The following is a 26596-nucleotide window of genomic DNA, read 5'->3' as shown; positions in this document are numbered from 1 at the left end:
ACAAACTGTCTTCCTGATTTTTATCTTACAACGTGTCATTTTAATCAGTTATATATTTCTCTGTACTCTGCAAAAAGTTTTACACAGCAGTCGAAGAGTGATGAAGCCACACAGAAAAGCCTCAACAATTAAGTGTATGCATCTCAAGCTGAACTTCAAGAATGGCTTCCACCCTAGCTTAAAATAAATATCCATCACATGTGACACTCATCCATAATCAAGCTGAAATATTATATACGGTCCATCTAGATAGATACTGGTTAACCTCAAATTCCTCTTCTCTGACCCTACTTGCAACAAATGCAAAATCCTATGAAACCAGAAAGGTAATCACCTGTCTTAAATGACAACATGAAATTACCCTTGTTCAGTTTCCTGTATAATTCTGTCTGACCTTTTACGAAAGAACATTTCTAGGTGACTGGTTTTTGCTGGTCTCTTGGGTCTAGTAGGAGTTTGCTCCTCCCTTAATTACAGAACAAGAATCATAAATCAGAATCTATTTCTAGTGCTGTAACATACAATCGAAAGTACATTCTTCGAGCTGGAGGTGTTGGAAACACTCATCAAAATAAACGCAAGACATTTACTCCCAAGTCTCTAGCTGTTAGGTCAGATTTCACTAGAAGGTAAATTAAGTAAAGTCTGCAGGGTTTTTTTCTACATTAACATTTTTGCTAAAAACATTCATAAGAAATCTGTTTTCAGAAAAAGTAGTAACTGAACTAAAGCAAAATAGCCTCAACTGAAAAATGAAAGCATTTTGGTTATCAATTTCCCAAAATATTTCACAGAATTCCCCTGTTCCTCAAACCCAAATATGTAATTCCCTGACCAGTTCCGTCAGGGATATTTTTACTGAAAGGTTCATTGTCTTTACAAATTTCAAAGCATTCATTAGAAGGAAGCACCACAGTAAAACTTACATTGACATTCCTTGCAGCACTTGCCATCCACATATGCCAGGGCAGAATTAAGTGGACAATCAGAGAAGGGGCAAATCAAAGCTTCGCACTGCACAGTACCATTCTAGAAGAATAAAAAGTGCTTAACTGATAGTTACATTTAGCAAGAGAAGAGATTTTCCTCAAAGGTGTGAGCATACAAGCTTTTTTAAGTACAGTAAACTCTGACAATACCCAAAAAGCCATTTTAACGTGATTCTTTTAATAGTTACAAGAATAGAAGCTATACCTTTAAAATATCATTCATAACGTTTTAGACATATATGAAGTGTTTGAGATGATAGTGATTTAAGTGTTTGGTGTTTTTGTTTAAGAGGCAAATCTATTTGGAAGGAAAAAATATTTTCTGCTAGTCACCAGCAAATTGACAAATTAGTGTGAAATATAAAAGCCTCAAAGCAATACTCTACCTTCTGATTTTTACATAAGAGAATATATTTTTAAAAGATAATATCATAGCTGCAAGAAAAAAATGCTTTTTTGCATTTTAAAATGCTTTGAATGCATTTGTTAGGTAGCAATTAGCCAGGTCTGATACTATGGACTAAATCATCTTCTACTTAACTACAACTGCTAAAAACAAAGCAAATATCCCTCTAGAAACATACCAAAATCAAATTAGGCTTAAGGAGAACAGCTTAGCAAAACACAGACAGCAACAAACTATCTAAGGTGCAATATAGGCAAAGACAGCCTTTCCACCAATTTCTGATATCTTTTGGATTAGGCACTTAATGAGTCCAAATGGAATTAAAGAGTTTTAAATGAATAGACATTAACCAAGATATCACGGGTCAGTATTTGAAAGGATACTTGCAGCCCTTTCTGGGGTTCTGATACCTTAGGAAGTCCTCCATCTGCTTCACATATTCTTTTTTTAATTTGTGATACAATAGAACGTGCATACAACCCTGACATTTTACTCTTTATTACTTATCAAGATGTAACCAAAGGAAGCTAAATGAAATCAGACACAAGGGATCTATTAAATCATTTGCTAAGAACAAAGCTGTGTTTGTAGTGATAAAAGAACCAGGGAATTAATTATCCAGAGAAACTGTTTGCAATTCAGTGCATGGGAATAACATAATAGAAAAATATATTGCATAGCATCTGCCATAAAATCTGGGAGAGCTACACATGCTGGCACGGCTAAAATAATAGGAAAATATATCGATTGATAGTATTCTAGATTTAGAACAGGTTTTCCAGCACTTTGTTGTTACTAGCTAGAGTACACACTGGAAGTCTTCTCATTTGGTCTCAGTAAAACTGTAATTAAAGCAAACACTAGGGTTCCTGACTCTCCACGCAAATTGTAGCCATACCATGCAAGTGCAGTTCTTACAGCCATCTGTCCACGATTCAAATTCTCTGTAAGTCGTGCCTTTCATTGTGCAGGTCCTTTCACAGTAGCACTGATCCAGCTTATTCATCCTCTGCTCAGCTTGGGACAGCTGTATACATGGTTCACAAAAAGTAAGTTTTAGATTTGTAAGTGGTTTCCATGTTATCGTAAACATTAGAACTGTCCCTCCTATCAAGCATGTAGGCAAGAAAATGCATGTATGATATGCAGTCAAAGATAATAAAATGGTTATTGTCAAATACGAAATGATTAAATAATTAGTCATTCAGAGAAAAAAAAAAGCAGCAAGACATAATGCATTCCATCTTTCACTAATAACATCAGGAACATCATGGGATAAAGAGTAGGTTAAGGTGGATATGGCCCCTGATTTGTCATCTTTGTATATGTGAACTGACCAGGAATCTTGCTCTATATAAACTGCTTACAGGTAACATGTTATACACAAAAGACCTGAATCTGAGTACAGAGTCAAAACTGGAGGTAAAGTTAAAACTAACATGCTAGCAATAGTTCCTCCAACTGAACCAAGACTTTTTTTTTTTTTTAAATAATTTGTGTATCAAATTAGCCAGGTAATTGCATTCCTGAAGACATCTATGGAATGGACATGTTAAGAAATGCTTTAAACTAGTCTATGCTTACTGGCAGTCAATGTTTTCAGCATGATCTTCCAAAAGAAAAAAGGTTCAGTCTTGCATATACTTTATCTGAAAGTTCCCTTGGCAGCTCAGGTTTAGAAAAATCTTGGACCAATAAACCTTGCTGCAATAAGCCCTGTAAGCATAGTAACCTGCTTCAGTCCAGTTTTATTGAATTGTTAGCCTGATAGATAGAGCTTGAATATTTATGGGCCCTTTCCTTGTTCAGGGATTTGGATTCTGTTTACTATTAAAATGTATGACTAAAATGTTTGATTAAAAAATTTTTTTAAATTGCAATAGAAGGAAGTTCTCTGAACTGGATACTAGGCATAGTTAAATACAAACATATACAAAAATACACTTACATGCAGGCATATTTTGCACACGCCCACATGCGCATCCACACAAACACACAAGTAATCTAAAAAGACAGCAATTAAGCCTCAGAGTCCTCAGTTCTCATGCGCCATGCTTCCTAGTAACCATTACCTTAGCTGATGTTTTGGCTAAAATGTCTTGCAGCTCCATAATTTTCTGCACAAGTCCATGGAAGTCATTACAAGTTGGACATGCTAGAATTAAATACACATTCATCAAGATGTATTTACAATAAGTTCAATCATGTTGACAATCCATAAACTGAAACTCAAGGTTTTAAGAAAGCTTGCAAGACAGAAATTAGGCAAGAAGCACACCTTTCATTTTATGGGGCAAGAATTAATGGACTTACTGCGATTAAGATCTGGGCATTGAGAAATAAATCCTTGAGGCATGACAAGTAATTGCACATCTTGCATTATCCCCTGTAAGCAGAGAGGGGAAAAAATAAAAGATGTACTATTTTACCTGTCAGAATTATGTTTTCCTTTCGCCACGCAAAATATTAAAGCCCACACAGAAAAGCTGCCTGATAAAAACAATATTTATGAATACACTGCTTCTCGTCTGGGCCCAATGCAGTGATAGAAGAACAAAGAGAAAGGGAAATAGATAGATGTACAAGTACAGACATAGAGGATCATTTTTAAAGACATAAGATTAAATGTCAAGATATAATTATGTGGCAAGAGTTGGTTATTTTGAATTCATTGTTATTTTTACTTAGCCACTGCAGAAAAGCTTGAAAATGACCTTAAAAGTCACTCACTTTAAAAGTAATTTAAAACACAGTTCCAGTGACTTTGAAACGCTCTTAAATAATATGTTAATTTTTCACTAAACTACAACTGTCAAATAGAAATGAAGATCAAAGAAATTTGACTCGGGAAAAACATTCATGCAAACCCTTTATGATTTTGATGTGGATCTCTTCATAAAGCATGCAGAATGCTGGGAAACTACATATCTGTTACACAGCTGCAGAGCCGCATGTTGGCAAGAATTTAAGAGAACAGGAAGTTTAGCATGAAATTTAAATATGCCATCTGGAAATGCCCCATTTCACCCAGAAGAACAGATCACATGCTTACAGGCAGAATTTACATGCATCCTTAGTCATTAAGATATAATTAGCAGCCACCTTGCTCCTCTCTGAAAGCAAAGGCCAAATAGCTATTTTAAAATGAGCCATCCTATCATATACACTCCAGATGTCCCTTTCATTCATGACTCCTTCCCTGTATCTCATACCCAGAAAAGAAAGCAAAATAATTACAACATGCTTCAGCATGCTTATGAAGGGAATGCTTCAAGACACTAGGAACAATATAAACTAAATGCAAAAGGCCATATTGCATCCAACTACACAGGCATTCAGTACCGCTGTTACAAAGCCTAAGAGCCATAATTTTGAGCTCAAGTGCATGATTCAGGGTGCCTTAGCAGCTTAGGTGACCTATGGAGAAGAGTAGGTGTCACTGAAGGGCTATTGAGAGGATACTTAAGTGACACGCCTACCTTTTCCATTAACAACAAAGCAATGTTTTAGGGTAACTGGACACTTCTCCATGCCATGCAAGGAGCTGCAGTTATTAGCTAATACTAAAACAGGTATGGCTAAGAGGACTTCACATCAGGACCTCCCAGAGCAAGTGCGCCGGAATTCAGGAGCAAAGACCTCTTTGAAGAGCACACTCATTAGCTCCCAGTGTTCACCTCACTTCCCTGCCCTCCTCAGTGGCAAAGTTCAAACTCACACCAACTCAAGTTATGGCACTTTCCTGAAAAGAAGGAATTATAAAGAGCATAAAACACATCTTTTTTCTGATTACACAGGCAAGTATTCAAGTCACTTAGCTATTAATTCACAGTAAAGCTCCTCTACCTATGTAAGGACCTTTATTTATCACACATCAGCTGTGATGCAAGCTGGACACTGCCACCTACCAGGAATTCAGATTCCTCCTCATCCTCCCCAAGGTAACAACAGAGAGCTGTGACATTTAGCCCACCTGGGCTCCCAAATCAGGAATTTCTGGTCATACATGAAAGGCTATGCACAGGCTCCTGAACTAAAGCACCAGTGGTTGTCAGGTACCTACAGACATTACATAGTCCCAGAAAGCAGACAGCCAGAATCGCCCTCTCTGATTTAAGCACTTAAAATGACACAGATATGAATATATCCCAGTGTGAATATGTCCCAAATCTTGGCACACTGTTTTAGAGGAGCAAGATTAGGTCCAAAATAAAATACAGCCAAATAAAATGTCTTCCAGAGTGACTAATGATTTTGAGTACCTTGATATATAGACAATCCATTTGAGACACACTCAGAGCAGTCCGATTTTCAGAAGGAAGTGAGAACTTGGACCTCTGAAAACCAGATCAGTAGATGTCCCACACTGGGTGCTTAAACATATGGGCACTCCAAAACAGTAAGACAGATTGAAAATGTGACACTGCTGTACAGAAAATGCATCAGTGTAGAAGACAACTTTCAAACGTGGTCAGACCATTTGTATTACATTATACTGAAGAAATCAATTAGCACATTGTATTTTGGATATATTGATGTTATTTTAACAACTATCAATTTCCTACTGTATTTCTGTTAAATTGGCTTTGCAGTTGAGGCACAATTCTCATTGTATTTTAGTTCATTTTATCTTTCCCAAGAAACAAAAAAACCAACAAATACTGTCCACAAGTGGAGTATTTATTTTTCTACACCAAATGAGCTCCTTCACAGTGACTATGATTTAGAAAAGAGAAGAATTTAATCAAGCCAAGAATTGGGAAGACACAAATAAGTAGAAGTAATATTAAAAAAAATATTAAAGACAGAATAAAGGAATTGTGTCTGAAATCAGTTTAGCCAAATGCACTAATATTCACCGATTTTATTCTTGCATTCAATTGTTTATTTAAGCCAGAAATATGCTTTTGCAACTCATTTACCAGGCATCCTCTCAGTCTTTTGCAGGAAAAGGAAACACATACTAAAGTGAAAAATAAACACAAATTCATGTTTCAGTTTTCAAATCTGAGTGCCTCACTGGACCTCCATGCCTTATACCTATCAAGAATATAAACTAGCATTTAAGTATAGAGTACAGTATTTCAACATCTAAAAAACTGATTTTAGCACAGAAGCACAGAATTTGCAGTGAGAGTCACAGACAAAGTGTTTTATCCCAGAAAAGATTTAGCAGGCCATATTTAACAATGTGATTGGCTCTGTGACAGGCATCAACTACATTCTGCAGCTCAAGTAAAAAGATGCTGATAGGGAGGTAAATGGGACTGCAGCGCCGCAAGGCATCCACAGGAGTGCCATCATTTGTCAAAGCAGCTCCAGAGAGAACCAAAGCCAAACCACAGATAGTGGCTGTGACCAGTGAATGCTACCTAATGGACTCAGAGGAGTCATAAAGTTTATACTGCAGTCCAAACATAGAATTCGCTTCAACCTTGCTATACACAAGGTTCTTGCTATATATTTATTAAAGCTGAAACAGTAAGCAAAAAGCATGTTCAGACTTTTTCCTCTGGAGAAAGAAGCATTCTCTTCATTGATTCTAGTCATCTCATTAATTTCTAACCCCAGAAGATGCTGTGATACTGCAGTGATTGGTATGTTATTAAAAAAATTAAACTCTACAGAGATAATGAGACAGAGTCCCCTAGACTGTACTGCATATCCATACCCTGATGAAATAATATTCTGGGGGGTGAATGCATCTAGCTGTGAAACAGACAATAACCTGACTATTTATTTCCTATGATTCCATTTCACTTGGTCATTGACTCTTCCCAGGCTTAAACTGCTGTTGGCAATGGCATTTAGCAAAACCAAGCCTTATATATCTAGCTGTACAGCTTTATCTATTCAGGGAATTCAGTTGTGTTTCCATCAAACTGGAATGAGTGACTGACAAGAAGTTCACCACATCTAATATGCTATACAACACATCATGGCACTAAGAACTGCATTATGATTACTAGTAACTTGTTTTCAACCTACTCGAACAAACTGCCAATCCTATTAGCAATTTTTTCCTGATCAATGCAGCTTTATTTCTGCTGAGTCCTTCCAACAGATGATCCTCCACATACACATCTCTTGCCCATCTCTAGTCTGCAACGTATACCTTTTTTGTTCCACCCAAACCCTGCTGGAGAAGTAACATGGCAAGCATCATCTCGGATCCTGTCTACATATCTTTGTCAGCAAGACTAACCTCAACTCAGCTGAACCAAAACCAGCCTTAGTTGACAGATCCTTTATATCACAGAATATTTGCCTCAAGGAAGAATAAGCTGAAGCCATTTTTACCCAAATTCACTCTTTTCCTTTCAGGGAATGCATACCTTAAAATAACCATGTGCGTTATTCCTCTGTCCCAGCCAAAAGGTTGTACCTATAGGTAAGTCCATGAAGGGCTTCTCCACAACTCTTTCATAAATCCTGTTGAAAGGCAAGGAAAAAAAAAGTTAAGTTGTTATCATTTCGTTTACTTGGAGCTAGAATGTTCCAAATGTGACTTACTATGAATCAACACTGTTTACTTACTTATTGCAGTCCACATGTAAAATCAAATGAGAAGCACTGATTGCTAAGGAAAGCCTGTGCCACTTATCATCTGCCAAAATATATGGGAACACTTCCGTGTGGGAGCGATGACTGCCTGAACGATAATGCAACCTGATTTCATTTCGATGACCGCTACTTTCCAGTTCCAGATACCTACACCAAAATGCAACATCTCATGAACCATTCTTATCAGCACAGTAATATTTTACATCACACGACTTCTCATTATCAGACAGGAAAGGAGGGAAAAAAAAACAGAGAAGGAGTTATAAAAACAAAAGTTGACACTCCACAGGTTTGTACAGTATCCTCCTTCTGAATAACATGTAGCAGCAGTATCCAACTACCATTTAAGCACACAAGATCCCAAGCTAATTATCTTTTCCTTTAACAGTGTATTCCATAACATAGTCTCACTGGAAATACAGTTATCCTTTCATAAATAATTGCATTATATCCTGAAAGTATAGTATGGATACTCCAAACGCATGAATGCACACAAAAGACAACACCAAGTGCTGCAATAGGGACATCATTAGCCATTACCAGGCATGCAAGTAAAAATGGAGGCTGGACACTTGTTTGCTTTTGGATACATTGTAACACCTCTTTTTATAATGAAATTTCTCCAAAGAAATTCAAAACCAAGAAGTGCTAGACTCTTCAGAACAATTTATGTATGTATATACACACATACATATTTAGCCATTTTAATACATATGTGGCATTTGTGGTACATAAATATGGTTAAAAAAGCACATTGCAGGTATACCAAGATGGGTGCACCATATACACCACATTTATAGACAATGAACAAAAGTTTTGGTGGCAAAAATACTTCTAAATTCTAAATGCTCTTCTAAATACTAGAGTTTCTCATTTTAAAGCCCCCCCCCCAACATTTTTAAAACAAGAAAAATAAATACACACAAGTGGAAATTCTCTAATAATCCTATGCAATCTACAACATTCTATCACTACAAGAGCAAGCAAAAAGCATGTTCAGACTTTTTTCAGGCTAGCAGGCCTAGCAACAGCAAAAAAACTACCACCCTTCTGCAAAACTGCCAAAGGGCAATTTCCCCTTCTTCCCCAGTATCAAAGCAGTTAACTAAATTCAGCAATAAGTTTTATAATCTGAGCCTCATGTCCCAAAAATAATTTTTGCATTGGCAAGGAGTGTAAACTAATTGAAGGCCTAGCTGGGAGGAAAAAAAAAAGAAAAAGAAAAGAGCAATAGTGGCAGGACATCAGTCAAGTTAACCTCCTCCATAACTCAAGCTTCAAGGATAAAAAAAAATAAGGTCACTCTCAACCTAATAAAGGGGAACATTACAGAACTGGACTCTTCCAGCAACTTTTCTCCACCCAGTTGCAGACATAATTCAGAGGAAAAAAGGCATGGATATGTTGAAACATTATCTCCTTGTACAACTGAGGGCTAGCTCCTACTCTTTTCAAAGTCATCGGCAAAGCTCATCCCAGCACACAGCTATGCAAGCAGGCACGTGGGAAACAAGCATACAGTCAGTACACAAGGTATAAAACAAACATTCATTTTTGTCCCTCATGTAGGTGGGATAATGAGATCTCCGAATGAAACATGAATTGCTAAATAAACATAAAACATGGCTGCAAGATCTCAGAAATTATGCAAGAACTGTTGAGAGATGATGCTAACATTTAATGATGCTGCAGTAACCAAGAAAAACTTCCTATATGAAGCTGGGCAAAAAATTCAGGACATCTGGTGTTGTGCTTCAGCTATGACTAACTCCCTGGTTTGAGATCTACAGGTAATCCCTTTTGTTTTCCTGTTTGGTAAACTGTAAACAAAAGCATCTACCTTCTAAAGGCTTGGGGACTGCTAGGGAGAACTTGTGTTCTGTCCAAATGCAGAGAGGATTATGAATTAGCAACCACCTTAGTAACACTGCTTTTCACAAGACTTAATGAAACCAATCAAATTAAAAAAAGAAAAAGTCCCCAGACAAGTTCTTCAGCTTTGAGGAAGTCCAGCAATGGCAATATAACCAGTAAGCTTGTAACAAACTCAGAATTAAGTTTTTCCTCAGCAAAGAGAAGAAAAAAAAACACACACAAAAAAACCCAGCAGCTTCCCTTTTTACACACACAAGTATATAGAACTATGGTAGACAACTTAATCCCTTATGCACCACTCCTCCTCTTCATCTTGTCAACTATAAGGGCAGTAAAATGAAAAAGAAAATAGCCATTAACAGCATCATAATTTATAGTTTACTAATAATCTGCAGAAGCAGCAGGAAAACACAATCAGAAAAGCAAGTGGAACAACAGCTGAAACAATATTCCCTTCAGCATGAACTAAGGCTGTGACACGGAAACACTGGGAAGTGAAGGTTAATCATTTCCGCTCCATTATTTTCAAAATATTGCGCTAGATATTCAACGTCTGTATATTTAACTGCCCGGACTTAAACAGATCTGACTCAGTTTTCTTCACTTCAGAAGATGGAGCACAGCCTCAGGACTGTCCCACGGCCGCAGAGGGAAGCGCATGGCCTGGCCCCAGCAAGGCTTCTCCTGCCTTCTCCAAGACTACACACGCGGTGCCTTCTGTCAGCCTACAGCCGCCTAACAGAGCGCCCTGGACACGTGCTTCTCAAAGGCTCCTCCAAACCTCTGGAAAAGTACGGGAAGCATTAACACCCACACCTGGCTTTAAAGAGCTCATTTATAGCGACAAAAGTGTTTTTAATCTCTCCATATGCTTAGGATAATCTTTTGAGAGAGAAGAGGGTGATCTTGTTTCCTAGGGACTTGCTCCCAAAGGAAACGATCACTGCATTGTGCTTCAGTCTTTTTCTAAGAATCTCACTGCTGAAAAGCCCCAGGGGAATCCCGTCAGCCGAGTTTCCCATCTACCCCCTCCCAGCCCAGACCACTCGTCTCGGGGACAACATCAGCCAGAGGATTCCCAATACTAATGTCCTTACTGCTTCCCCCAACAGCTCCAAGACATTCTGCTATGCTGGGAAAAACAAACAGCTCTAAGTAAAAACAAACCTCAATGATAAACACTGTGCAAAAGGAGAACCTGCTTCTGTCTTCACTAATGGTGCAGCACATAGGCTCACTGTTTAATACATACCAGTCTGCCTGATTTTGACCAAAGGATATGTGGTTTTCAGGGTTAAAGGAATGCAACTCTGTAGTGAGATGATACATGCTTCGGGTTGCTATGTTTGACACACAATGAAGAAAATGCCAACCTGAACAAAGAGTTGTACCATCTCTGCAGATCACTCTCTGCAGGCACAGTTGTTTCAAAGGCAACTGCCAAGGCCAAAGCAAGATCAGCCAGTCTGCTTGGAAACCAGCCAGACAGCAATCCCTTACGCCCTAAGGCTGACCTAGTCTTAGAGGAAGGAGTTTTTGTCTCAGCTGCTCCGAGGAAGCAGAGACAGACAACAGCAACACTTTTGATGCTTTCGCTGCTGCCCCATGCTGATTCACAGTAACTGCTGTGTGCAGACCTCAAGAGTGCAGCCAAGAAGTGCTCGTGTGCTACTGCGCATCCCCTTTTAGGGGCACGCAGGCTGTCCTCTCCACATAGCACAAGCCTCTGCATGACACAACCCACGCTCCAAGCTGGGACACGCAGGGGTCTGTGGAGTTAAAGTCCGGATGCACAGCAAAAGGCTAGTTTGGGGAGGTGAAGCAATAGCAGGTCCTGGTGTACGAAGCAGGACTCTCAGAGAAGAGGGAGGTACCACCCTTCCCACTCACCACCAACACCAGCCATTTTGGTAACTCTAGGTCTTCAGTGCCTCACTCACTCATTTGGCATCCCTGCTCAGAGAGAAAAGGCATACTGTAACTGCCCACTGTTACTCCAGGAAGCTAATTAAAAAAAAAAAAAATCTGCTTCAACTCAGAGTATGTAGGCAAATATTTTAGAAGCTAAAGACAAGCTACCATATCTGCTTTTTAAGGATTTTTTTTATTTTATTTTTACTACTCACATTTATAGGTATAGAGTTAAAAGTGTTCCATAGCTATTTGATCTATACTAAGAAAAAAAGGAAAGCCAAAGAAAGTAGAGGAATACGTAAAGAACAAAAAAGTCCTCATCTCCTTACTTATAAAAATCTTTATCTGAAGATTTCTAATATAAAGTTTCTTGTTTTTTACTTGGGTATAATGATATGAAATATAACAAAAAAGATCTTACTCAGTAGACCCTATTCATTGTAAGCTATGGCTACAACAGCAGTAAGCAAATCCTGTTCTACTGGGTGCGGCTGAAGCTGTCAAAGCAATCCACATCGCACTGCCATCACGTTCAACAATGCATTATTTGTTATTTTCCATGGTGTGATAACCAGGCATTCAGGAGGCTAAGCCTTCCCCCCCACCCCCAAATTGGGAGCTAGAACTTATAATGTTCTTAAATATTAAACATGAGTTTTTACTCAATGTTTCATCCCTTGAAACAATATGCCATCAAATTATCCTCAGATGAATTCTAAATGCCAAGCAGTACCTGCAATTAGAGCTGTAAAAACCTAGTCCTCATCTCTCGCTACACTGTTCGGCCTTACTGGCTTTGCCCTTTTCCCTGACTACCCTACAGCTCTACCTAGTCAAGTGATGACTGACGGTTTAGCCAGAGTGATAAATAAAGTACTGGTCTTCACTCTTCTGGATAATTTTGTGGTACTTAATGCGAATGCACAGTGAGCAGCAAAGCCACCAATTCAGTTTTTGTACATTCCTTTTCTGAACACATTTTTAGAGCTGGACAGCAATTTTCTGACATGAGATTTCTGTTCAAAAAAGCCAATTCATTAAAACCAAGTCTTCTGATAGAAAAAAATGTTCAAGCAGCAAGATTTGTGTCCAGAATGAAATACTTGTTAAAACCAGAGAGAGACTGTAGATTTGGACCTGTATTTCCCATATCCAAACAGCGTGCACATGCAACTGGACAGTAAAACCAGTTGACCTGATGAGGTTCTTCCATTACATAGAATTCATTAACCATTTATTAATCAAAAAGAATATATCAGGTATAATAGGGACCTAAACTCAGTAAGTCATATGCCTATACTAATAAATAAAGCCAGCAAGGGCCCATTCCCTGGCTCTGAAAACAAGTCTTCACAGTGGTGCTCCATTACAGCTCACATCCATGTGAGCAATCTCTCCCACTGCTTCCCTGAAATGGGTGGATTTTTCCATATTACCTGTTGGGAACAGTCCTTGACCCATGCTATTCCACAAACCATGCCCTAGCATCATCTGGGAAGGTGTCAATTGCAGGAGACAAAACCATGCCAATGAGGATGCTAACAATGATACAAAGCAGACAACAGCAGGCCAGTGCTCAAAGCCTGTGCCCTGTTTTTACTAGCATAGTCACAGCCAAGCACTGCCAGTGAAGCTTTTTCCTGCATTAAAGAAAACAACACTCCTCAGGACACTTGTCTCAGATGCAAAAGACCAAAGTCCCTATTCCAAATCAGGCAGACTACAGATCAATGGTGCAAGGAAAGTGTCTAAGTACTCCAGCCAGTGTGTTATTGATCGTTCTGGCATTTACATCTCTTCCACTTTTTATTCCACACACCGCCCCCCCAAAAAAGGCCCAACATTTCAGCTTGTTCCAGCATGACCACTGCTCACACTGGACAGCTATGGAAGACAGAGCTGGAGAGTGGGAAGGTGCATTCCTGATGCGAATGGGAGACTGAGCCCCATGGTGGGGCATGCATCTCGGAACATCATCCACATCAGGGCGGTCATGTAAGAGAGACACCATTTGTACGCATTCACCCGCACAAACCCTCCTGGCTACCACACAGCACCGCACCTTCTTTCCAGCCAGAAAGAAGCCCCAGCACAAGGCAGCAGCTGGGAAAGCAGGAGTTGCAATGCCATGATGCAGAGGAATTTGGGAAATAATCACACTCCAGGTTGCTCAGATCTTCAGCCTTCTCCCCCTCAAAGTCTGTACCTGATTCAAGCTAATAAAGCAAGTGGGAGAAAAAAATATGAGAATAAGATCTTGTTTCTATCAAGATCTGGTAGCCCCTCATCTGATTTCAGTGGGGCTGCTGTGATCCAGAAGCCTCTGCTAGCTTTGAAGGCAAGAACTTGCTTCCTTCATTTGAGGCATCTTTCTGCCCACCTCCTAAATTCTCAACTCAGCTATACCACTGAATCAGGGAAGCAAAATCCTGCCTTTCCCACCTGCAGTCTCACAGCTTCTGCTGAGCTTAGAGCTATGATCTAAGAGCCCCTGGCTGTCACAGAAGCAAGAAGTCACAGACCCTCTAATCTCACAGCTGATGACAAGCCAGGGCTTCTAGCCAGCCTTCCTCCAGCACAGGAGCTAGAAGCTGGGGCTGAGGTCCTGCTGAGCACCCAGTAGCAGTCCAAGGGGAGCCAGTCTCCTGGAAAGTGCTGCTTTGGTGTTGCAAGAATTCAAATATTGTGTTACGGCACATTGTCGATACTGTCCTAGTTTAAGCTGCAGATATGAAATCAAATCAAATTCTAAAACCAGAAATACCATTTGAAACAGAATCCTTGTCTTTCAGCAATTGCTCTCATCTCCCATTTATCTCACTAACCCCACTTATCATTATGTTTTTTCTCTTTCTGTTCTATCATACAATCTCATTAACATCAGTCTTACCTCTCTGAAGCTTCCTTTTCTACCAAAATCAAGGAGTAAGAGTTTCTCAGATCAAACACTGTAAAAAGAAATGGAAGAAACTTTTCTGCCCTCTGTGACTCCATTTCATGACAAAGTTTCTCCATGGAGAGCAAAATGACTGCAAACCAACTGAACAACTTTCTGATATATATTAGTAGAAGCAAAAAACAATTTCAACCCAACTTCTCCTCCTCTTTCCTGCTCTGACAATAAAGATTTGTTTGTTATTTATTTGTTAATAGGAACCCTTTCAAACAACAGTAGAAGAATAATGAGAGCTGTCAAAACTCACATTTCAACTATCTATTTCATCTGTACTTTCCAGTGTTATAGGCAGGGACAAATCTTTCAACCCTTATTCAAGTAAATCTGTCACTAGTCTTAAAAGACTGAATTCAAAACTATAGCATCTGGTCTCATAGGAGCATTTTGGAACAAATTCGCAAACAAATCACACTGGATTAGTTGGTACTGTAACAATTTACATCAGCAGACAGGCTGACCTAACTTGACTTAGTGAAAGTTACAGTAAGGTACTTCTAACAGGGGTACATTCACTACTTCGAACAATTTACATCTTATTGGCAAGATTTTTATTTTTATTTTTAATTGGCAGGAAGCATAAACTAACTGAAGCAAAGAAAACAGGCTACAGTGACAGGGCATCAATTTAATAACCTCCTTTATAAACAACACTAAGAAATAGGTCGTTCCCAATGTTATGAAGAGGTTAAACTGAATATAACACTCAACCTTTCAGCTGCCTTACAAACATTTCCATTCAACCACATACTCAAGGATAGAAGATAATCTCCCAAACAGAAACAAGGAATCTTTCTCTTTTGGGGTAAAGGAAAGAGCCCAACCAAACTGTCAGTGGCTACATAAAGAATCTTTTGTCTCATAGTCTTCTTCAGTGCTCAAAAAAGAATCAGAATGAATGAAAAGAGCAAAGAAAATACTTTTTTTTTTCCTGGACTGGACACCTGTGATGACACATGAAAGCTTTATCAGAAGGAAACATGGTTGACCCTAGGAGAGTTCTAAAATGCTTGAGCAAGTCAATTCAAAAGCAACTGATTACATTTAAAAAAAAATTTTTAGAAGGTTTATAATTATTATTACAATAGTAAGAAACAGTAACTAAGATTTACTACAAAAAAGTACAGAGGATTACAGCTATCCACTCTCTCAAAGAACACTGATACATCCACATATAGAGGTTTAGAAAGCAGAAATAGGCTCGGACTTTTTTTGGCATGGGAAACAGCCTCATACAGCTTAACATTCAGAAAAGAATCCCATGCTATTCTCACCTAATGTAAACTCTGCATGTTACTGGGGCAGGGAGCATCCCTCAGACAAAACCAACACAACTCTACAGTTTTTTCCTCAGTATAATGTGTCCACAGCAAATTTGTCAGATAGAAGAGGCTTAATACTGCATCCAGAAATACAGATGCTCATATATATCAAAAGCAGGGAACATACAGTTCCAGGACAACTTTAATACAATAGTCAAATGATACAATGAAATTTATGCATCAGGAGGTTACCTCTGACAGTTTATCTCCTTGTATCCATAAGAAATAACAGTCTCAGATAATTTCCTCCTAGACACTGAAAGAGGTCTCAAACCACTGTATAGTACTGCACATTTGACAACAGATTATCATGAGGTGTTGTGAAAACAAATGCTATGTAAGGCAGTAATTGAATAAATTAGCAGATGTACACAATTCAGTCTAGGGAATGCCTCTCCACAATATTCTATTGTCCCTAAAATGCAGCATCTCAAAGAGATATCAATATAACATTAGTTGCATAAAGCCATCTAACATGAAGGGAGGAAAAAGCTTTATTACATCACTCCACTGCTGCCACTTAAATGAAAACATATGATGGAATAGCAAGGCCTAACATATTAAAACCTTGTCATAGATTGTTTCTCTCTCCACTGATTCTTTCATCAAGAAGAAGCTGAGATGAATTCAGAAGTGAAGAAAATAATACAGCTTAAATCAAGTACTGAGAGCAAGCACACAACAATCAGTGTTTAACAATGTCTGCACTCAGATGAAGGCATCACTTTTAACATCATTCAAAATATTTACCCTGTTATTGTAAAGTACAATGGATTTTAGACAGTGTAGTCATATGCAGTCAAGGTGATCCTCTCAAGTAAGCCTTCATAACTTCCTTTTTTCAAATATATGCCATATACAGATGTGCCTGGAAATAAGTATTTAGCTGCGTGAAACCCATTTGAATGGTTACTGTTGCACAGTACTTTCTTGAAAGTATCTCTTCCAAGCTGTATCCAAGACTACAACTGCCTGAAAACTCTCTGGGTGCTGTGGTCAGTGTGTGTGTGTGGGGGGGGGGGGGGGGGCGTCCATGGTAGAATACAGGCAAAGTAGACAGGAATCATTACAGACACTGTTTCAGATCCTTCCACTTTAAAATCAGTTTTAAAAGATTTAAAAATATTAAAGAAAAGCATAATGATCATAAAAGGAGAAGGAAGACAGCTCAATACTCAATTGGTAAAATAAAAATAAGAGTATTTAGTAGAGTAGAATAAGATGACTATATCCCCAGCAAATCCTTTAGAAAGCTACTTTTCATGGTGATAGCAACAGTCCAGCCTCAAACACTTAAGCCTCTGATTTACATGGACAATTTCTGCATCTGATATCCCAGGGACAGCATTCACCACATGGAGAGAGAGGGAAAACTTCATAAGAGTGATCCTGTCAAGTTCTTAAGACTCAAAGTCTTAAGTTGCTGCATGACTGTATCTCAGTGGAAGTATTCGTTATTGATTATCTTTGAAAGGAAACCAGCAAAGAGGAACAGAAGTCCAGAGGACTAGACAACACAGTTTACTTTTCAATCTCAAGTATATAATTTTAAGTAAAACTATAAAATTAAGAGGTAACTGTAATTTAGGAGATGTCCTCAATTGCCATAAGTTAGCATATTTCCACTGAAGTCCTTAGAGCTATGCAAAGAGAGGATGAGTTTCTACTCTCATTCGTTTTCCAAAATGCATAAAGTATTTTCCAAAACACTGAGTCAATGAACATACCTTTTTCCAGTTTTCACACAAATATTTTGATTTTCTTTTACCCTAGGTATTAGAACCTTTAGGTGTTATGAAACCACTGTAAAATAAAATATGGGGAAAGCTACTTGTGTGATGATTGATTATATCCTTTTTCTTTATATCCAGCATCCTATCTTCTCATTGCAGAAAAGCAAGAGCTAGTACTGAGTCTTGTAAATCAAGAACACAGCTAGGGCTGATTCTATCCTGTAACACAACAGTTAAATACTAGTGCAACTTTTTTACTTCAAAAGAGTTGTACAAGGCTAAAACTAGTGCAATGGAGTGGAGAATCAGGTCTTGTGTCACTGCTTCTCCTTCCAATGGCGAGGACTTATAACAGAGAGCTCCCTAGAAGCTGTTTAAGAATTAAGGACTGTTACACACAAGTCCCTGGACAGAAAGGGGCAAGCTCAAAGAGATGGGAATGGGTGATGAAAGAGATGGAAAGCTGACCCTGAAACAGCAGTTACTTAATGTAACCCTGATAAATGTTTCCTTTAACTCCTAAATACAGCTTCCTTTATTGTCATTCGTAAAGGAAAACTGAAACCATAAAAGCCACTAAAAAAGTTTTAAATGCTAGCCTAATTACAGTACATCAGCACTGAACTAAGTCAGCCCTCAGTTTAGCACAATAAATTAGACAAACACCATTATGGCACACAGACAGTATTCTGTACATCCTAGTGTTGTAGAGCAGAAACTGTTTATTAAAAACTTAAAGGGCACATCTAATTTTATAGTCACAAATTCTTTCTCACCATACTCTTGCTGAGATTGATTTTACACCTACTAAAAATAACAAAGATTTCCACTAACTGTAATGGGATCAGATTAGGCCTATCATTTTTAAAACCAATTCAGGTTTCTTTTCCATCAGATTACATAACATTCTCCAAGAGAAAGCAAAGAAATATTCAAAAAAGATTGTTCTTTAGTTACTTTATCCAAACATGTCCTGATGAATGAATCTTTATTAGCATAAATAATCTAGTAGGCCCTTTTCTTCCTTTCTTGTTTGATCATCCAAAGGCTTGCAAGAAGCCCCAAAAAATAAGACATAAAGCACACACCTCCAGAGAAAACTTGCAAACACTGGACATCACTTAATAGCATATAGTAAGATAAAGAGACCACACTGGCTAAAATGGTGCTAGGATTTTTATTTTTATTTTTTTCCTTTCTCCCTCTCTCTCTCTCTCTCTCCCCAGGGCCTGAACTAGGTATTATCTTCAGTTTTCATGCATGTATCATTTTAACTCAGAAACCGGGTATAAAAAGTTTCCTTAATTTAGAGTCCAAAGGCCTCAAAAATGCTCTTTGATACCATTAAGTTATTCATCCATAGTTAAAATACCTACTTAGATAATACAAATCTTTTGCTTTCAGTTAGAAACCTTGAAAAAAATGCAGGCTTCTCGCTTTTCATTGCAGTCGGACATTAGAAATTCAAAAGATGCAGATAAACAGGAGGAAGAGATGAAAATGTATCCACAAAACCTGAAAATATTTAAATCTTAACTGACTTTTCTTGAAAACGTATAAAGGATGCTGTTCCTATATTGTGATAAATCTAATCATCCATTCTTAAGAATATGCCGATATACATTAAGTAGATTCTCAGAGTCCTATTCGTCATCCTTTTTACAACCATGTTTTAAATGAGTATGAGCAGATAATATAGTTGAACCAGATTCCAGTCACTATTATGTTTGTATGGCCACATGATCTGGAAACCAACACTGCTTTAACCTTTCCTTTTCTCTATTATAGCTGGATAGAACCAATCTAATGTGTTGTTGATCTCATAAGACCAACAGCAGGTCTATTTGTCCAGTCTTACTGCAAGGACTGGTTGTTTTCCCAAGGGATACTCCAAGTTCTTCCACAACACTTTAATGAAAGTTCATGGAACATATTTTTTTGTACTTTATTATCACTCTTTTCTGCTGACTAACTAGCAGTTTTTCCTTCCAGTTGGCCACTCTCCAAGCTCATGTTTGTCAAGTTTTGCTCAATACACCATACATTTTTTGCTCTAATCTGGTATGTTTCCTTCTTCATGCCAGTCCTGAAGCCAGGAAAGGTTTTATAGCAAGCCTTGCCTCCTTTCAGAAAGGCTATGGTTACTCTTTTCTACCTAGAGAGTTTCATATCTGTGATCTCTTTCACCACTTCTACAGCTACTTTGGCAAATCTGACATGTGAATGTGATAGAGACAGAAGAAGGATGACAGAAAAGAAGAGGCCCCTTTTATTAACGTAAGGCAAGGAAAGCTGAGCATGTCTACATGAACACGTGCTCTCTGTTGTCCCTGTACACAGAGCTACCAATTACCTGTTTTAGTCCATCAAACAGAACAAATACAAGGCAAGAACCTTCCTTATGGCACCACACACCTCCTGGGTGACAATCTGAGTTCCCAGCTTACCAAAAATGGCAAGAAACCAGCCACAGTTAAAAGTCATGTGCTCCTCTCAAAAAGACTATAGTTACTCTTTTCCAAACTCAGTTTCATGTTGATCTCTTTCCCCACCTCTGCAGCTATTTTGGCACATGAAGACTCCATCTCGCATTTTCAAATTTCAGTATATAGTTGTGTTAGTCACATCTGTAGCACAACCAACTCTCAACCTGTACTCTTCTCACAACTGTAAAAACAAGCTTTGATAGGGCACAGCTGGCCCTGTGAACAGACTGTCACTTGTGACAGAACAGACTTCATCTGGGATATTTCTGCATATGGCAGCGTAGTTTGAATTAGAAACTCAGAGCTGCCCAATTCTGTTCATTACACACTGCCCACTCCTGGAGATAAGAAGTAGGTAACAATTAACAGAGGACCCACTTGGCTTTTCTATGATATAAAAAGACCAGCTGAACATCATCTAGGAGGCATTCAAGCATTCCCCTACACCACTTAAAGATGCTTCTATAAACTTGGCATAATGATCCTTGGGAACATTTTTTAAAGATTTTGCAGAATATGGGGCCTCTGGGAAATAGTACAAAGCTACTATTGTACCATCTTCTAGCACAAAACTGAGGCTTGTTAATGAAAACTTCTACACTCATAAGAGCAACAGATGTTTTGTTTTCCCTCAAACATCTGTCTTTGCCTTAATTTTTCTTTTATTTTTCAGAGAGACTCAAAAAAAAGTATTATGGGACTGTACAGAAGACCATGAAGCAAAAGCAGAGATCATCTGTTGCTTGTGCTGATAACTGCTTAGAAAGTGCACATTTTTAAACTCCTTTTTACTCTGTTACAGAATCACAGGGTGGTTATGTTTAATAGCTGTTACTCAGATGGAAATAAAGAATAAATCCTATCTCTAGCAGTTGTTATCCTATCAAAAAGAATCCTCAAATGCTCAGTGTCATTTGCTTTAGTCCTTTAAAGCCTGACAGAATTCCCAGCTAAGTATTCTGCCATTCAATGTAGGTGTATGCCCACAACCTGGAAGGATAAAAAAAAAAAAAAAAAACACCATCACCCTCCCCCATACACCCCCCCACACCTCTTATCTGCAGTGTTAAAAATTAACTGGTGAAGAAGTGCACTTATAGGGCCAGGGCTACAGGCTGTGTGAATCAATGTAGCTATACTGATGTGACCAAGGTTTACACCAGCTCAGAATGTGGTCCTTACAGTTATAACCAGAGAGAACTGGCTTTTCATGCCCTTAGTGGCAAGAGACATTTAAAGAGCAATAGCTGCTCCACTTTCACTTGGCAGATTTGGATTCGTGAATTTTCATGAATCTGTATAATATGCATACACACACACAATAAGTATTTGCAAGTGACCTGCTACACAACAGTTTTTCCCCTAATTTATGTTCAACTTTTGACTGTACAAACACATACGCTTTCCATTTACCAGCATACAAGTAGCAGTACTTACCTGTGATCTAAATGATGAATAGAAAGAATAACCCCTGAATTTAAATGGGCTTGCTTTAAGGTCACCAAGACTGTGAATTCATATTTATTTCTTAACTTCTGAAAAAAGATTTCAGCTGTTTCTGGAGATGCCTTCACACTTCTTGAAGTATCTAAAATAATAAAAAAAATACAGAAAAGACACTCAGAATACAACCTTATTTTACTTTACACCCTCAACTGAAAGAGTCAACAAAATAACGAGCTACATCTTAGCAGCACAATGCACAGACAGGCAAAAGCAGGGACCAAAGTATTTTAAGCACCAGGTCTTACATCAAATGAGAGTCATTTCAATGAAAAAAAATTTTTTTCTAAGTCATCCATTTTATTTTGCCTTTCTTCTTTTCTTTTTTGTTAAAGACAGGATCATACCTATTTTACTTTCTCCATGGATGGCCATATGGACTTTTAATATCTCATACAAAATACCGACTGACTAGCAGTGCAGCTCATCTACACTTTATTGCACAGAGTGACAACACTGAATATGAGCCTAAGCTGTGAAATGGGACCTCAGCAACTATTTTATGACACCTAAAAAAATGCTATGCTTAGTATCTATGCACAATTAATTTTAAAAAACAAAAAGCAGCAGCTCTTGAGGAACAACTTACTCAGTTTTAAGTAAGAGTTATAAATGAGCTTTAAAATTCACCATCTCTCAAAGTATATTGTCAAAAATTAATCACTATATACTCTAGTTGTGCAATAATGTTGCTGCTGCTGCTTGCACAGGATGTCATGTACATTTGTCACAGAGTAATTGCACACACAAAAAAATGATTTTGCTTTTAAGAGCCCACACACCACCAGGACTGAAACAATGCTTCTGCTGAATTTGCATAGAAGATAAGAATAAAAAAGGCCCAACCTTCAGCCCTCTGGAGAGATAATTTACTAAAGATGTCAAATGCTAGAAAAACAATTCCCAGGTTTTCCACAACACATTATACTAGAAAAAATTTAATATATGTTTTTAATGCATAAAATCAATTCATTAGAGTGTGTAATCAACTGTGTAGAACCTAAATCAATTCATAAGCTTATCATTGCAATTTGACCATCCAGCTTTAACTCAGAGACACTCATTCAGGGACAGGAACAAGTAGAGAGCTAACTGCAATAGAAGCGTTGATTTTCTCTTGGCAGTACTGGAGCTGAGCTCTCAGTAAGCATTGTTCTGAAGACACGTTTATACTTTATGCCGTATCTATAATAATGATACTCTGTACTGATAGTTAACAGTTTATTCTGGTTTATTGAACAGGAATATTTTGTAAGACATGTTTAAGAAAGGCAATAATTTCTATAGCCCAGAAGCCCTAGCCAAGCTCCTACACAGTGTCACACCAGGCTGAATTGGATCCATTTTCCTTTACAAAGGAGAATCCAAAAGTGAAGGGAAAACAAAGACAAAAAAAAAAAAGCAGCACTTTAAAGCTTTTTGTGAAATTTCACATCTCTTCTACTGTAGATTGCGCAACTCCCTCACTGTAGCAGACATCCACGGTATTTTAATGGAACTGTTAATAAATTATAAAGCAACCCAAATACAATTACATCAAAGCGTTTATTTTTAGCCAAGGGACACTAACAGAATGGAATGACACCAGTTTGCATGCTGGAAGATAGTTTAACTGCATTAACAATTTCAGCAATATAAACAGTCCATTCCCACCAGACAGAGCAAAGGACGGACACACACGGAACATTCTCTAATCATTATCACGAGTTCTTATGAACTCAAGTTCTTAGCAGCAACTTCCCTATCATGATAGGGAAGAATACAGGAAAATGCAAATGTGGAACTCACTTAAAAGCATGTAGAGACCAATTTTTAGATGCAAAGCACATCCTCCATCCCTGTCTGCAGGTTGTCTTCTCACCTTAGGAAGCCCAACCAACATCCTTTTCTATTGCAGGTTCATCATAATTAGAGCCCTTAACACAGTCTGGTGTGGGGCCCACAACCATATTACATGTTTACACTGAAATTAAAACAATTTCATTTTGATGACGGAAGATCTGATGAGGTGTAATAAAACTTTGTTTACGTGCTTGCATGCATAGTCAAAAGAGCCTCTGCCCCAATGAGCAGAGCTCCTCTGCCTTAAGGGCTTGCAATCTCAGAAGTCTCAGTCAAGATGAGCAGTGCAATTCAAACTAGAAGATGACAGAACAAAACAAGAGCAAGCTGAGACTACTGGAATATGCGAAATCTTGCTTATATTGTAATAATTGTTACTACATTGTAATAACACTCTTGTCTCTCCAACTTTCTATGTTTCTTATGTATTTTCTTGATAGAAATATTTTGCTTTGACTTCAGTAGATGAGATCCTAGAAACAAAAGGTATAAAGTATACCCCATGAACACCCTAAACTTTTTCACTCCATGTTAATTTTGGCTGACTCCCCCTCAACTGAAACACTGCCAGAGTTGCTAGAAGGAAAGTGAAGGGTGAAGAAAGGCTATGACGATTGTTAGTTGACTTCCACATCATCTCTCACCCTCCTGCCACTCATACAGAGCTGATAAAGCACACATCTACACTAATGTGACAGCAGAGAAGCTGCACAAGTCCTTCATTCAACAGCTTCTGTGTTTGGTCCCATAAATCTTACTCTAAGCTAGACAGTGAGCATGCAGGAATCTATTGAATCATTGAGAGTACTGAATAGATACTATTAATGTCTATGGATGTACATTGAGATGGACACAAAACATTTAGTGTTTAATATGGCAGCAGAAAATGATCGGAGGGAAACATATTGAGTGTGAATTTGATGGGAAAATAGGAGATGAGAAGAGGAAGGGAAAGGAAGAGGTTTGGAAGGGGAAAAAAGCCAACAAAAAGAGAAAAGAGAAAGTCACATCAGAATGCCAAGAAGTAGCAAAACTGCAGAAAATTCCCTAACTGTTCTCGTTCTGCTTCCATTGTCCGAGTCTGACTGGTTTCTTTCAGGTTTCCCTCAACACATTGAAGCGGAGGTAAGAGGGAAGATGAGAACTGTGGAACCACCACCTTTTCCCAAGGATCACTAAGAACCTAGAAGATCTTCTCTGCACAGTTGTGAATCCTGGAAGACACTAGGGTGCTCTCTGCCCAGTTACACTCTTAACCCTCTGCATCATTCCTGGCTTTAACTACTGTCACAACTTAACAGTGGAAATCTCGTAAATGTTTTGTGCTGGAAGAGGAAAGTGGTCCACATACACTGTTTTTGCTTAAAAAACTAGAATCCACAATTTTTCAGTTAGAAAAGAAATAATATCTACCAAGTTAATATGATCTTCCCATTAGCAACCAATGGCAGAAAGCATATGGATAATACAGCTACCATTATATGGGGCCACTTCTGTTTGCACATAGATGATTATCTTTCCATTAATTCCAACTGCAGTTATTGGGAATGCAAACACATTGCTACAGATGAACTACGCTTTAGCAAGGAAACAAACCCTAGATGTCAAGGGGATCTGTCCACAACCCTTCCACTCTGCATCGCTACACTAAGAGAGGCACAGGAACAGTTACTTCTACATCAGCAAGTTAGGAATCTTTTTTCAGGTCTTCTCATGTCCCCTCTGTGATTCATTACCCAAAAAATAGGGTGGAGAGTTTTCTGTCCCTTTATCTATAAAATCATACCTGGGTACCCTATAGTCCGTTCATCATGACCTTAAACTTGCATTTCAAATACAGGCAGAAGTATTCTCCTCTGTACCATTCAATACTATCCACTCTGATCAAGAGTGGACTAATATATAGGCTTCCAGCAGGATATAAGACTGTTGTCATATTACCTGCCAGAATATTAAATTGCCAAAACGCAGGGCCATTCGGAGTTGCTACTGCAAATAAGTCAGTTCATACCTACTGTACCAAATAACAGCCTTTTGAAGTGACTACTAGACTGATGAAGCAGAGCACCCTTTGCTCAAGGCCAGTATCAGGTGGATTTCTAAAAGAGATCATTGAAAGGTCCTTGATCCACTAGATCCATTCTTTTCAAACTAGCACACTCATTCCAATTACCACTGAACACTAATGCAGCTGCCCAATAGATCACCAACTACACTTTGACAACATGCAAAAATGGTTAAGGGCAAGCCATTCATTACAGATGTTTTCCAGTTCACAATAAAAACAAAGTTATTAAATGGAATGGGTACCTTCTCCTAAGAAAGGGTATGCTCTTAAGTGCATCTAAAGCTAAGCATATAGTATGAACTGAACTATAAAAATCTCAGACTTCTGCAGAAGAACCTCTGAAGGGGGGATTCTAATTAATTGGGCTCCACAGTTCCAGTTTCATGTGCACACAATCAGCTTCTAATGGCAGCATCTATAAATCAATTCTGTGTCTGACTAGGTTTGCTGAACGGCCCAAATTTAATTCTAGTGGTTTGTGAGCAAAGGAAAAGGGCTGCAGGGTAAAAACAATCTCAAGAACATAATAAGGCTAGCTCAGTTTTGTTTTATTTTCCTACACTATTTGGAATCAGTGTTATATGAATAAATTCAGTGTCACTTCTCCTTATTAAAATTTTTGGCTAATGTTTTCTTAACTAAGAATTTCACACAGCCTACAAAGGGCAACAATATCTGAGACTGTTTACATTGTGCTTTTATCTAAGTAGCTGAAGCAGGCACAGTTTCTCTTAGCTAAAGAGGCAGAATGGGAAGACAGTCCAAGTGCGGACTCTTTACAAGGCTGAAAAGGTACAACAGGTTTTAAGTAGAGCACAGAGCATCCAAATTCGCACTCCTGTAACACTGACTAATGAAAGCTGAGAAAGAAAGAAGTAAAACAATCTTTATTAGACTAAAACCCTGCAATATTACAATATGCTTTAGATACTTCAGTGGGA

General features: G+C 38.3%; 1 protein-coding gene across 1 annotated transcript in view; it reads right to left on the bottom strand.

The window, feature by feature from the left end:
* NELL2 (neural EGFL like 2) overlaps positions 1 to 26596 on the bottom strand; it is a 151297-nt gene that overhangs the window by 108964 nt on the left and 15737 nt on the right. The window contains exons 3-9 of the mRNA XM_067314413.1: positions 21680 to 21830; positions 7933 to 8106; positions 7731 to 7827; positions 3709 to 3781; positions 3468 to 3550; positions 2294 to 2422; positions 927 to 1029 (exon numbers count right to left, since the gene is read on the bottom strand). Of these exons, the coding sequence (XP_067170514.1) occupies positions 927 to 1029; positions 2294 to 2422; positions 3468 to 3550; positions 3709 to 3781; positions 7731 to 7827; positions 7933 to 8106; positions 21680 to 21830 (810 nt within the window). The remainder of the gene's footprint in view (positions 1 to 926; positions 1030 to 2293; positions 2423 to 3467; positions 3551 to 3708; positions 3782 to 7730; positions 7828 to 7932; positions 8107 to 21679; positions 21831 to 26596) is intronic.

The sequence above is a fragment of the Apteryx mantelli genome, chromosome 1 (assembly GCF_036417845.1).
Source record: "Apteryx mantelli isolate bAptMan1 chromosome 1, bAptMan1.hap1, whole genome shotgun sequence".
NCBI classification, from domain to species: domain Eukaryota; kingdom Metazoa; phylum Chordata; class Aves; order Apterygiformes; family Apterygidae; genus Apteryx; species Apteryx mantelli.
Note: the sequence above shows the minus strand (reverse complement) of the source record. Positions and strands in the feature narration are given on the sequence as shown.